We start from the raw sequence: 14,346 nt of genomic DNA, 5'->3' as shown, positions 1-14,346 counted from the left end.
TATATATATATATATATATATATATATATTAGTGTTTTAATAATTTAAATTTTTACCTAATTGAAGCTATCCTAAAATAATTAAAATTGTTCCAATTCAGAATTATAAAAATGTTCTATTAAAAAGTTGCTAATTTCAAGATATGTATCTTTTCTATCAACGCGACGATGTGTATAGAATTTTAGTGGAGCACTATATCGAGCAGAAAGCTTCAACTATTTAATGAAAATAGCCCACGGCGACTTGATATTTATAAGCAGAACAGAAGAGAGAGTGAACGGTAATGTGAATTACAATCATAATGACCTTGAGTGATCGATGACTCCGATATGACGGAAGGCTCCAGCTCGTAGTTTCCATAGGAGATCCGAAATATCGGCACCGCCTGTTGTCTCAACACCTGAGATAGAGGCACGTGCGAGTAGATTAATGGGATCGCTGGGATATTTGAGCCGTCGATAATTTCCTGCGATAATTTTCCAACGAATTCCTGCAGATCGTGTCACAACAAATGTCAATGAAGCGAAAATTTTGGAGCGAAATATTTTGAAATATTTTCTATCTCGGGCATTCTATCCGATTTAAGAATATGTAAAATTTTTACGAGGACCGAAAAGTTTACTAAAAATGTCGTTTAAAGTTGCATTTTTTAAAAAGTGTATAACCTTTGCAAAAAGTGACTAAAATTGGAAATGTATACGTTCTGTGTAAAAATGAATGTTACATGTATACGTACGAAAGTTCAATAAGATCAATATTTATATTTGATAATGCAATTTGATAATTTAAATAAAAATTTTCTCATTTCATTTTAATTATTATTAAAAAACATATCTACTTCTTATTGAAATAATTTTTTATCCAAGTTATAAATAGCCGCCAAACTTCTTGTATTATTTTTAAATATACATTAAAAAATGTATGGCTTTATAATTTTCATTTTGTTAAAAATATACTTATAATTAAATAATTATCCTTAAAAGTTTATTATAGTTTTTGTTTACTTATTGCTATCTTATATAATAATGTCAAAAGATGAAAGCAGAAAATATATTAAAAAATTGCACAAAATACATTAAAATATAAATATTTTTCACTAAACAAAATGTATTAAAAAACATCTCTTATATTTCGATAATCAACAAACAGATCTAATTTTTTAACTAAAACTTGCATCATTTATCTATTCTCTTTTTTCTTCAAATGAATCGTGCAAAAAGCAACGTTCTGAAAAGAGTCTCATATATTTGGAATTGTATTTTGAAAACGAATCAAACTATATGAGAGCTGGAACAAATTTATTTTTAATAATTTCATTTTATTCCAAAATAAAGAAAGAGTTTTCGATATATTTTACAAATGTGTTCTATCAAACAGAAATATTTAAATATTATTAATTTAAAAAATATTTATATTTCAATATATTTTGTAAGAATTTTTTTATGTTTTTTCTTGCTTCGTACGTCACAATATAATTGCAAAGAAGGTTACATTTTGTAAGCCTATTTTCTTTGACATTTCATGATTGACATACCTTTTGCGTGTTGTTCTCGCCTGCTTTGTCAATGCCGCTTTTCGAAGCAATTGCTTGCAGAATCTCGTCGCTGTCCTTCGGTTCGATATTCTTCGTGTTCTCCAACACTTTTTGCTCCCCTTCGTTCAATGCAATTTTCGTGATCGTAGCTTCCAACTGTCCTAGCTTCCTATGGAGACTCGCATCACCTTGATCTCCCACGATTTTCTTCTCGAGCGCATTCTCCCGATTCTCTTCACGATGCTGAGCCTCTTCGTCCCTCTTGAGGGCCAGTTCCAAGGCCTGAAGATGCGCAGTGCGCGCAGCCATCACCTCCGGTGTGTCTTGGACCGGAAGCGGTGCCTGCGGGAGATTCGTCGCGATTACTTGAAATCCATTCTCGCCATCGGCGAAATATTGCGCAGTCTGGATAACACCGGTTCCGTCGACGTAGCTGTAAGTGCCTCTGGTCGCGCCATTGGACGTTCTGACCTCCGATCTGGCTGATCCTGGCGCGCTGTAGCCGAAACTGTATTGACCCAGGCTATCTTGATAGCTTAGGAACACCGGTGGCTTAGCAAAGCCGGTGTCTATCAAACAGTAGACAATAAAAAGCTGAAAATAAGATCAACTTATGTTTCATATACTTTGCTTTGCGGTTTGTGAGACCTGTCGTAGATACGTGAGAAACGTTAGATGTTTAGAATTACGGATTAGTATCGTTGGATGATATTATTACGGTATGATAAGCATCAGCAATTTACTTTGCGAGAATGGTTCAAGTTAAATTCCCATTGTACCGAGAGAATCATTTGTGAAATATAAGTGTTTAAAAGAATATTAAAAAAAAAAAGTTGTTAACTTAATATAGTTTTACTGTACAAAATAAAAAATACAAATTTATGGTTTTTTTCTAGACAGAGAAAATAAAATGTTTTAATAGGAAAATTAAACATTGATTCTCGACGATTTGCTCCGAACAATCTTTCGTAAAGATAATTTCGACACACGAAGTTAAACTGAACGAAGGATCAATTCTGAAGCAGTCAGGAGTAAAGTCAATGAGTTTAAGAGGAGGATCAGAAGTGAAAACGCGTTGTGAGATGCGATTTGTTACAAAAAAATCCATTTGTATCCATCTTAAAAATTCTAACACTAGTTTTAAACATTCTTTAATCTTTTTTCCAAAAATTGACAATAAATATAAAAATCTTAAAATTTTCTGAAAGATTAAGTAATATAAATATATTTCAGATTAATACGTTTTTTATCATTATTTTTACACTAAAACGAACAGCAGCATTGGCTAATACTCAGGCCAAGTTCGCATTAATCCGAAATTATATTTACGCCTACATATATATATTAAAAAAAAATTTGTTCTGGAATATTGTAATACTTAACTCTTTTTCCCTTTTCTTAAGATCTATCATTCCGTCAATTATATTTCGCGTGATTGCAGAATTTTTATATTTATTGTTAATTTTTGAAGAACTAAGAGGTGTTGAAGCTAAGATTTGAGATGTTTAATATAAATATAACCTAAAATATATATAATAATATAATCTTTTGCAACAAACCATATTTTAAAAGCGTATTTTCACTTCTGACTTTTCCCGGATATAAGTATTCATAATCGGTATACTGAGAAAAATTTATGTGATTGAAAATAAACCGGAAGATTCTAATTACAGCAATCAGAATTTTGATTATCTATCTCAAGAATTCTAGAATTAGAAAAGATTCAATTAGAAAATTCCAATTTATGCATTTTCACTCAGAATCCCGATTAATGCAGCCTGATTCTTTTTCTAGTGTAGTTCTTATATTTAAGACCGTCTTCAGAATAGTCTTAAGATGTCATAAATCAATCACAGAACCGTATTAGCATCTTAAGACATTACTTAAGACAATCTTGAAATAAGAATGGATTTATGAATATCGCGCCCTTAGAATCGCGATCCTCCCACGCGAGGAATCGGACGAGCACTTACGAATACGTTTTTCATGATGATCGTATCGATGGCACCGCGGTATATCCTCGATGCCAGGACACGTTTATATATGCACGCGGTCGCATGCAACCACGCCCTGTGGCGTCTTAATGCTGCCCTCCTGCGTCCTCTTCCTCTTCCCACAAAGCCACGACGAAATTCGCGAAATAGCTATCGTGGACCATCGCGGTGAGAACTGGTCACGCGAGTGGTTCCTTCGAGGTCGCGATCTTCGGAATCCGGCTTCGCGGATGCTTACTTTCCACCCGAGAGAGCGCCAGACGATGCTTTTTTTTCCGGCTGGGATCCGCCCGGCTATGCCCTAATACGTCGATCTTCAGGGTCGCGTAGAACATCGCGCGAGCGTTATTGCATAGGGGGTTGTTGAGCCGGGATTTCGACGAGGAGAATACCACGGATTATTGCTAATTTATCGTTCGATTACCTCGATCGTGTATCCAACGGAGCGCCTCTCGATGGCGAGGACGTCTCGCTGATGTCGATTGATCGTTCCCAGGGGTGCGAAATTTTTCTGCTTTACGCGAGTATTTTTCATATGAAATTTTATAGAGACCAATAAAATATGGAAAATTTTGTTGTATTTGCGTTGTATCGAAAGAAGTATCGAATAGCTTAGCATGTAAAATATGAGCGGAATAAATAAAGTATCATATTCATGTAAGATAATAAATTTATTCCTTTACGATATATTGGCTTTACGTGGGTGTATATATATGTGTACATTATTTATTTGTATATATTTAGTACAGAATACATAGATATAAGTTTGGAGCGATGATAATAATTGTCACGCAAAACGAATGATTATATATTATTCTATCCCTATTCTATCAATTTTTTTTTTCATTTTTTATTAGAAAGAATTCTTTAATTCATAGTCTCCAACAGATCTACGAATACAGGAAAGAATAGTTCTTTTTTTAATTTAGCTAGACACAAATCTAAAAATAATTTTATTGAATTACTTAAATAATTATGTAGAGGGAATGTTGCAAAAAATTTTAATATTCTGTCAACTTGTTCTATAATATCATCGAAAAAAATATGCTAAACTTTGATAAATATTTCAATAGTACTACCTAATTTTTATAAAATATAAAAATATATTTAATGGTACAAAAATATTAATTTGATTTAACTATATTTATTTCCTTTATTAGGTAAATATTTACTGTTTATTTAGTTAGTACTATATTGAAATAAATATTTATTAAAATTTAGTATATTCTTTCTTAATATATGTAAACCATTTTATTAACTATTTTGAAAAAAAATCTATAATTATTTAATGATCCAACAAAATTATTTTAATTTTTAGAATACTTCGACAAAATTGTTCTTTCCATGTAGTTTACTATTATTATCCGAAATTCCGTGATTATTTCATAGGAAGTTATGCATAAATACACTGAAAAAAAGCGATATATGTAAATGCAAATGTTACTTGTGACATTTTTTTTCGAATATTTATTAGTTGTAACAAAATTGGGCTGTGATAGCGAAATATACATTTCTGTGAAATATGTGCCATTTTCCTTAATTATAAAAAAATAAAATAGATAGAGTTTATTTTCTAGGAATAAAATTTTATTTCGCCACAGAGATGAACAAGGATTTATTTCTATAAAATAAACAATAAACATTATATCCTACAAATAAATTTTGAAGTATCTTTTTCTCAGTATAAGCTGTATTTCCTTTAAGCAGCAAAACCTTCCTCAGTAAACTAATCTGCCGTAAGCAAGCGCCCTTCCAGCGATCGCCAAAGCATCGACAGATTTCACGTCATTCGCCAAATTCTGTTCTCCACGCGCAGCCACTTCTGGTACGTCCGGCTTGCCATTGGGACTGATGGGTACCAGAGTAGCGATGACGTTGTTGCCAAGTACCAATGGCACTACACGACCGTTCACGGCATTTGGGAAGGCATCACCGGATCTCGCAGCCTCGTTCATCGGAGAGATCTTCCCGTTGGCACGCGCGGTCGCGACTTCCGGTGTATTCGGAATTCTGCTGTCGGGATGTCTGTCGGCGACCTCAGACGAAGTCTCCCGTGCACCACCGTTAGACCTCGCAATCTCGTTCGCTAGGTTGATCCTCTCGTGGACATGCGCTGCCGCGTGAGCCACCTTCGCAGCTGCGACTTCCGGCGTATCCACGACTCTGCCATCAGCGCCAAGAGGCGCGGAAGACGTTAATATCGGTGGCGCATTATCGCGAAAAAGCGATTGCCGTTCTCGTAAGGATCCAACGGCTGATCTGGCAATCCCGTTCGCCAACTCCGTCCTCTCGTCGATGTGCACGGTTTCCGGTCCGTCCAAAGCTCCGTTGTTGATACCAACTTGTATATCAGATGTAAGGGCAGTCAGGGGTGTCGCGTATGCCAAGGGTACAGACAGAAAAGTGAGTTTGGCTGTGACCAGGCTGGTCAAGCCGAGTAGTACGATCGCGAATAATGTCATCTCTCGCTTTACTCAGTTCACGCCGAAACGGTGATCCCACGCAATCGTAAACGACGAATAGAGTAACGTCGCGGAATGCACTCGACGACTCGTACCGGCGTAATTGTCGTGGTCACCTTTATAGTCCTCCTAGATCATGTAATAGGACAATCGCGTAGGAGGGCGCAAAGGGAGAGATCTCGATTTGAAAAGGTGCATGCGGTCAACTGCTTCCGTTTCGCTCGGTAAGCCTGTTTGTAAAGCGAGAGTTTACGTTGGATAAGAAGAGATGAGGGACGCAATGGTGAACGACGAGATGAAACGGAGAGGGATTTTCTTTCCGTTTCTTTCTTACGAGGTCACGAAGACACCCGATCCCGTTTCCATTTCTCCGTCAGATCGACCGTGATCTAGAAGGTCGTGCCTGCGACGATGGTTGGCGTCGATCGCGTAATCAGATTCTAGAACGGGCTTATTGTCGTTTCTGCTCGATTAGGTAAGAATGCCTGCCTACCTGCTTGTCATATTACTTGATCCTTAATTATTTCAACAAAAACAGATTTGTTGATCCATATTCATTCTGCGATCTATCTTTTAATATCTTTTAATTAATCCAGCGATTATAGATTTTGAGAGACTCATTATATCTTTAAATATGTATCTCTTAAAATCTGAGAGTCTTAGGAAGAAGGAAAGAACAGATTTACTATTATTTAATTAAATGCTCTTAATATGACAAAGAAAAGAAATGCGGAAGATATGAATATTGTACACTAAAAGTTACATAATTCTCACAAATATACTTTAACATTTTTAGAAAGTATTTGTAAAATTGCGTAATAAAAAAGAAAGATAAAGATGAAGACCATTATTTTGCGAAGGGTTCCTAGTATTTTAAAGAAAAGAAACGCGCAAGAAATGAATGACCCATTCGTGTGTACTAAAGATTAAGAACTGGAATTAAAATAAGAATATTAATTCCATTTTTAAGAAACTAAAAAAATTTGTCTTACGTAACAAAATTAATTTAATTAATTTAATTAATTACATAATTATATACAATAAAACTGTCATAAACCAAACTGTGTAAAACCAGATTAAAAAATTTTTCCTTCATCAAAACAATACGCAGCTCTCCTAAAGAAGGATTGAATATCTGCGTCAGCAATTAACAATTAAATCCAAAAATAATGTCCGTTTCTACTAATGTATAGATTAACTTTAATCTCGATTTAACTTGATCTTCATCCTTCTTTAACTCTTAGAATTTGGAAAACATGAGTTACTTGGACTAAGATTAAAATTAAACTAGGTTGGTAGAAACGGACAAAAAACGGAAGGAAAATCAGCTATCACGATGTAACGATAAAAAGAAGGCGATCGCTCGATCGATCGTTTTTTAAGTTTTGATTAATCGAGTCGGTAGGGGAACCAATTTAGACGGGCGTTGTGAGGATCAACAAAGCCGATACGACTCGTAATTATGTGAACGGGAGTGAAAATGGGCGTCAATGTCAAATACATGACGGCTTTTATTGGACACTGATGTTTACGTTGTGATGGCATACATCCTGGTAGTGGTGCCTGGTTCGGCATAAAGCCTCTTTTACCCACGGGGTATATAAAGCCGCGTGTTCGGGGTAGTGCACGACATATTAGCCGAGTACCTTGGCGAGTACTGATCTTGATCGGCAGCGCTAAGGAGCTGAATAATTTCATTCAACATGAAAGTTTTAGTGAGTATCAATAAAGACTTTTGTAAGGAATATCGTACTGAGATTACTGTGATTTTTTTATTATTTTTTATTATTTTACATTATGTGGGTTTTTTATTATACATTGTCGGTCGCGATAAACGACAGAAACTGATTGACTTACAAATTGCATTTCTCTCAATTTTTATTATATATAAGTAGCGCTTTTCTCACTTGTGGATTCATTCATATGATAGTTTTGTTTCTAATTTATTATTGTTTTTTAATAATAAATTTTATATTTCTTGCTGGACAGGAATCATGATAATTATATATGACAGTTCTCTTAACTTCTATAAAAATAACAATTACGAGTAGCAAATAAAAATTAATTAAATTAAAGACTTCTTTAATTAATACAATGATAAATATACTGAAAAAAAAATCTTAATTTCAAAGAAATATCTTTTTATTTGTATTAAAAAAAAATTATTTCTTTGGATCAATGAAAATTTCTTTGAAAATACAATATCTTATTTCTTTGAAAGTACAATATCTTATTTTCAAAGAAATTTTCATTAATCCAAAGAAATAATTTTTTTTTAATACGAGCAAAGAGATATTTCTTTGAAATTAAGATTTTTTTTCAGTGTATAAATGAGACATATATACATTAAGCTGAGCGTAAGGAATCGACGCCAGATTCTATGTTGCGATTTATTATTGCGCAACATAGAATTTGGCGTTGACTCCTTATGCATTCTATAAAAATGTATTCATGTTATTACTGTTGAAGTACAATCTAATGCAATTTAATAAAAGAGATGCATAAGTTAGAATTAACCAAATTAATGTATAAACAATTTCTGAATTTCATTAAATCTTAGTCTTTGACAATGGATATCAATTATAAATCTCTTTGTCAAAAATATCAAACAATTTAAATTTTTTTATATTACATTTATATAAATGTATTACTCTTAAAATATACTATTCATTCTTTTTTTTATCATTTAGGTTTCTTGAATTAATGTCATTACTTTAATTAACATAAATAAACAGGATTTACATCATTAAGTGTGTCATAGATATTTCAGTTGCGAAGAGGATTAAATAAATATTTATTTGAAAAATACATTATATACAACACAATTTTTTTCCAGATTGTTCTATCCGCCGTCTTGGCTTGCGCCTTCGCTACTTCGCCACTGGTTTACGCCAAATTGGTGCCCGGTGCTCCAATCGGCCTGGATGGCCGAGTGATCGACACTGCGGAAGTTGCGTTGGCCAAGGCTGAACACGCGGCCGCTCACATCAACGAGAAGATTAATTTGGCTGCGGAAGCTGCCAGGTCGGCCGACGTGCTCGCTTATGTAGCTCCGTCCAACGTAGCCGTGGTCGACAGCAGCGCGCAGCTGGTGCAACCGGTTGCGGTGACGGCGAAACTGGCCTCTGGTGCGCCGATCGGGCTCGACGGCCGCGTCGTCGATACGCCGGAAGTGGCCCTCGCCAAGGCAGAACATGCAGCAGCGCACATCAACCACATCAACGAGAAGCTTGGCTACGAAGCCGCGAAATCGATTTACCAAGAGCAACCGGCCGTCATCCTGAATCGTAGCGCACCGCTCTTTCGTTACTACTTTCGTTGAATCAAGTTTGTTAACACATACAGGCTCATATATATATATATATAAAGTGTAAATAAATTGGAATCTCCCTGCGTGCTTTAATCCACTGGCTGATTTATTTTGATTACCTTCCTGTTGTAAATTAAGATCAGCAGTTTTGCGAGATGTTCTCGTAGGATAATTGCAAATTTTAATATTGTCAATATCATTAATTTCTTAATTGTTTTTTTTATATTCTTACAGACTTAATATTATCAATTACGGAGAGAACATATTTTTGAATTTTGAGTTTCAAATGAGATTTGAAAGGATTGTATAGAAATCTTGTTCGCCTGTTAGAATGCAATATAGCTAGCGATAAGTACAATGTGAATACGTTCTAATAGGCGCGCCTAATACAAAGAGATTGACAAAAGAATGATAAACATGTATTGTGTTATAAATATTTTTATGGCAATGTATTTAATGATTTAGGATTTAGAAAAAAATATTACTTCAATATTTAGAACAGTAATTAAATGTAAATTTGTATAATTTTTATTCTTCAAAAACAAATGACTATAGATTGTCGCTCTATTCAAGAAATATTTCTAATAAATAAATTCAGTATTATCATTACAATCATTTGCATTACACAGATTATACGCACTGTTTTAATATAAATAAAAACTCTTTTAAAAGCATCTCTCCTGTTAATCCGTTTTATATTTGATAGTATACTATCAAATATAAAACGAATTAATAGGAGAGATGCTTTTAAAAGGATTTTTATTTATTCTGTGGGTGAAAATAAACATAAACATAATATAATCTTTTCATTTACTGAAAATACTAAATAATGAAGAAACACTTTTAAAATTTAAAAAAATTATGTTTCAGGCTTTACTCTAATAATATACAATATAATGAAATCACGACACGTAAATTGTACATTTTATTGATAAAATAGCGATTCCATCGGAATTCAGTTTTTCACTTTAGGATCCCTTTAATACTGGCCAATTTTAAATTAAAAATTATTTATTTTCAATATAAAAATCACTCTTGCTAAATGCTTTCAATACTTAAAATTGATAATTAATACTTTCATATTAAATTTCTGTAAAGGATAAGTACAAAGCACCCTCAATTTTGCATTTGGCTAGATAATAAAAGTTAAAAGAGGGCAATGAAATATCAAAATTGTTATAAAATAAATACAATTTTTCAATAAAACTGTTTTCAATTTTTAAAACTTTTTAGATTTAAAATATATATAAACTTTTTAAATTTCATTAGTATTTTTCATTAAATGTAGACGATGTCAATTTGTGAGAGTATTTTGTATTTATGGTCAACAAATGCGTATAATTCTGTATATTGCTGTAAGAATATGTAATTCTGCCGATAGTGACACAATAACCGAGACTGCGAGGACAATAAGAGACTTGTTGCGTACGATTTTCGGTCGCTTCTCGCACAGTTGATTTTTTAGGTCATCAGAGGTTTTAGGCGCTAAGTGGTCTAACGTAACGTCGCCGGCAGGAGGCCAACGTCGGTTTGCAATCGGTGGGTTTTGTCGCGAGCGCATAGTTGGAAAAAAAGAACCACCGCCTGCTTTCTCGTATTACTTTACACACACGCGATTACCGTGACGTTTCGTGATACTCTTTTGCCATTTTACGGAACAAAAATGTTCGTATAGCCTCAGCTCGGCTTGCTGTCGAGTCTGTTCAGTTTGGAATGCGTCTCACGGGACAGGGCAGAGGTGTTGACATTGAAGGCGATAAACGGTCGCTTACTGTCGCTTTCGTATCGTATCAACGTGCAGCGCTTGGTGAGCGAACGGCTCAGGGGTGGTCGATAGATCACTCATCGATTCGATCGAACGAATAGCGATGAAGATGGATAAGATGTGATAGTAGAGCAACGGCGAGGAAAGGCGCGGTCACGTACAATGATAGTAACGCGTCACTTTGCTTGCTGCGTTTGTCTACTTGCAGCGTGGGCTTGTCAAAGGTGTTCACGTCGCGATAGTGTCAAAGGTATTCACACGACATGTGCGTGAGCACCGTATCCGTTTAACATATATTTATTAAACAAATATGTATTAAATTTTAATAAATCATTTTTTTAATATAGTCCCAACTAATATTGATTAAGTATGAAGATATATTTATATTTGGTACCATTAATTCGATCTAAGTATCATCTTTTAATGAGTAAATGTGTACTGTAGGTAAATATTTAATAGATACTATTCAAATGTGTATATATATATATATATATATATTAAAATTTAATACATTTTTTCTTAGTATCAATATTTATACAAATATTTTTTAGCAAAATATGCAAAAATTGGATCAATATGTGGACTAATTAATCCGAGAGTATTCCTCTGATTTTTTTTTGCGTAAATGACCACCTAGGATATTTTTATCCAATTAAAATCACTATTATTATTAATGTATTGTACATTATTGATCGTTTTCCGATTTATTAGTATTTGAGAAAATTTTCTCAAGTGGATATGAATTCAATCACAACTTTTGGAAAAAGTACACTGGTAGGTAGATATCAAAGGTACAACTTAATTTTTTGAGTTATATAACATTTTGTTATTTTTAACTTCTATACGTGTCAAAATGTAAATCAATCCATTTTTATAGTTGTTTTAAAATAAACAACGTATACATTTTATATTAATGTATACATTTAATAAATAAGCTAAATTTCAATCAAATTTAATACATTTCCTTGAGTTAAATTGTTTAACTCTATTGTTTTAGTTAAATTAACAATGTATTGAGTAGGAACAGTGGTGACTTATAGAAATGATTAAAAATAATTCAAATTCAGTATAATTTGATATTATGAACTTAATAGTAGGAACTAAACAAATATTAAAATGTTATTTAAGTTCTTCTTAAATTATTCTATTTTATATTATTACGACTTAAATCTCTTAGATTAATTTAATAAAGCCTACTTTAATAATCGTACTATTTTTATCTTAGATGGAAAGAATGACTTTTTACTAAAGTTTAATTTAAACATTTATATAGATACAGATTTGAAAATGATTGTGTTGGACCATCAGAATAATTATATTGGATGATCAAGTTACTGGAATATGAAAATCTTTTGCAGCATTACCATTATGTACGTAATTATTTCCAACTCTGCATTTAGTTAAACTTTTAGATACTATAACAAAATCGTTCTTTCCATAATGCCGAATTAAAAACTACGATTGAATATAAACTAATGTAATTATAATCATTTAAAAATTGATTGTAATGCTTTGCAGTCTTTATGCGTGATAAATATGTTTGAAGAAATTAATTTTTGACCACGGTAGGGCGTGACTTTTAAGTAAATTTGCGGCATGGATCGCAAAAATCCATATACGTCATAACGAGCATTGCGAGCAACGTGCTTTGTATTATATGAGAATGTATTCGCGATACAGTTCGTCCTTCGACTTCGAGTCCTTCGTTTACTCAGGGCTGGTGAGTCGTTTAGCGCCAATATACGTCTTTGTTGTTTCTCAGCGCCAAGATCCCTTCTATCAGTGACATATGATTTAATCAGGATCACGAGGGAGTAAAAATACTCTTTTGTTCAATAAAAGAATGCCGGATTGACTTACGCAGTCACTTGGTGACAGGCAATTAATAACTCGCTACTAATTGCTAGAAAACTCGATGAAAAGAAATAAATATTGTAATAAACGTTTGGTGTAATTGAAATGTTTTTTAGTTCTATATAATTGAGCAAGTAAATATCTTTTCTGCAAACAATCGATGATGATTTTAAGTCTGTGATCAAACTTTGGTTAATTTAATCAATAATTAACTTAACTTAACTTAAGAATAACTGAGAATCAAAACAGGATCTTTAATATAAACTCTCTAAAACTTTTAGAGCGAATTGTCGGAAGAATGAAATTTCACTCTAAAGTTCAGTTCACAGTTAATCAAAATATTAAATTAATCCACTATGTTTAATGTATAAAAAAAAGATTGAAAACAATAAATTATACTCTTCAAATTCTTTAGAGTGGAATTTCACTCTAAGGAGTGATAATTGAGCAAGTCTTAAAAAAGAATGGCTCAATTTTCAATCTTTAAGACCCTATTTCACAATTCACAGTTAACTCTTAATTGAGGTTCAATTTATTCTTCATCTATTTCTAATTCTAGAATTGAAAAGAGATTGAAAAATAAATTGAACTTCGGTTAAGAATTAATCATGAGTGAAATAGGGCCTTAAAGATCGAAAATTGAGCCATTCTTTTTTAAGGCTTGCTCAAATATCACTCCTTAGAGTGAGATTTCATTCTAAAGAATTTGAAGAGTATAATTTATTGTTTTCAATCTTTTTTTTATATATTAAACGTAATAGATTAATTTAATATTTTTATTCGTATTATTCAATAGTGCTGTTTAAATTAATCGGAGTTTAGTTGAAATCGCTCGTTTCTACTGTAATGTAAATTACTTTAATCTTGATTTAACTTACTCTTCATCTTTTTCTAATTCTTAGAACTAGAAAAAGGTGAAAAGTTTGTTAAACCGAGATTGAAATTTTAAATTTCTACCACATTGGTAGAAACGGGCATAGGAGTCATTTCATCCAACTCCGATCTTAACTTTAATCGACGATTAGATCCTTTGGAATTGATCAATCGCATTTGTCATTTCACTTTACGACAGATGTGAATGATAAATTTTAATGGATCAAATCATCGATTAAAATTAATTGGAGTTGATCGAATTGATTCTAAGATGCAATTGAGTACATAATTATAGCTCCCCAATATGCTTCCGGTCATGAAGTGCAGAAAATCGCATTTAAATGTCAAGGTCGCAATTGGCGAAAGATAGACAGCGAGAGAAAGAGAGAAAGAGAGAAAGAGAAGAGAATAACCTTCCCTTTTCCGATCTTTCCGGCAAACTTCCCGGGCCCTTCATCGGGTTATAGCCGATCACCTCTGGCTCCCCCCAGGTCGCCGGCGATCGAATGCACGTGGAAGGGGACAAACGAATGCGACTATAAATGGTACGAACC

The 14,346-nt window shown here is 33.3% G+C and overlaps 3 protein-coding genes across 5 annotated transcripts in view; 1 reads left to right on the top strand and 2 right to left on the bottom strand.

The window, feature by feature from the left end:
* The window catches only part of LOC108749043, a 4,870-nt gene extending 1,116 nt beyond the window's left edge, over positions 1-3,754 (bottom strand). Inside the window, exons 1-3 of one of the 3 annotated variants that reach the window (XM_018487541.1) lie at positions 3,508-3,754; positions 1,535-2,128; positions 307-490 (exon numbers count right to left, since the gene is read on the bottom strand). In XM_018487541.1, the coding sequence (XP_018343043.1) occupies positions 307-490; positions 1,535-2,128; positions 3,508-3,522 (793 nt within the window). In that variant the 5' untranslated portion in view covers positions 3,523-3,754. The remainder of the gene's footprint in view (positions 1-306; positions 491-1,534; positions 2,129-3,507) is intronic. The other 2 variants (XM_018487549.1, XM_018487556.1) reach the window with 2 other exon arrangements.
* A 1,423-nt stretch (positions 3,755-5,177) lies between these two features.
* On the bottom strand, positions 5,178-6,073 carry LOC108751177. Its single transcript, XM_018491258.1, has one exon. It carries the CDS (start codon positions 5,988-5,990, stop codon positions 5,247-5,249), a length of 744 nt encoding a protein of 247 aa, XP_018346760.1. The 5' UTR covers positions 5,991-6,073; the 3' UTR covers positions 5,178-5,246.
* A 1,552-nt stretch (positions 6,074-7,625) lies between these two features.
* Positions 7,626-9,382, top strand: LOC108751186 (cuticle protein 18.7-like). The gene is made up of 2 exons (XM_018491269.1): positions 7,626-7,705; positions 8,827-9,382. Exons 1-2 carry the CDS (start codon positions 7,694-7,696, stop codon positions 9,310-9,312), a joined length of 498 nt encoding a protein of 165 aa, XP_018346771.1. The 5' UTR covers positions 7,626-7,693; the 3' UTR covers positions 9,313-9,382.
* The last annotated feature ends 4,964 nt before the right edge of the window (positions 9,383-14,346 follow it).

The sequence above is a fragment of the Trachymyrmex septentrionalis genome, unplaced genomic scaffold (genome assembly GCF_001594115.1).
Source record: "Trachymyrmex septentrionalis isolate Tsep2-gDNA-1 unplaced genomic scaffold, Tsep1.0 scaffold11, whole genome shotgun sequence".
Classification (NCBI taxonomy): Eukaryota; Metazoa; Arthropoda; class Insecta; order Hymenoptera; family Formicidae; genus Trachymyrmex; species Trachymyrmex septentrionalis.
This window is presented reverse-complemented; position numbering and strand designations above follow the sequence as displayed.

Coding starts and splice junctions, on each gene's coding strand:
- LOC108751177 (XM_018491258.1), bottom strand. CDS start 5,990: ATGACATTATTCGCGATCGTACTACTCGGCTTGACCAGCCTGGTCACA.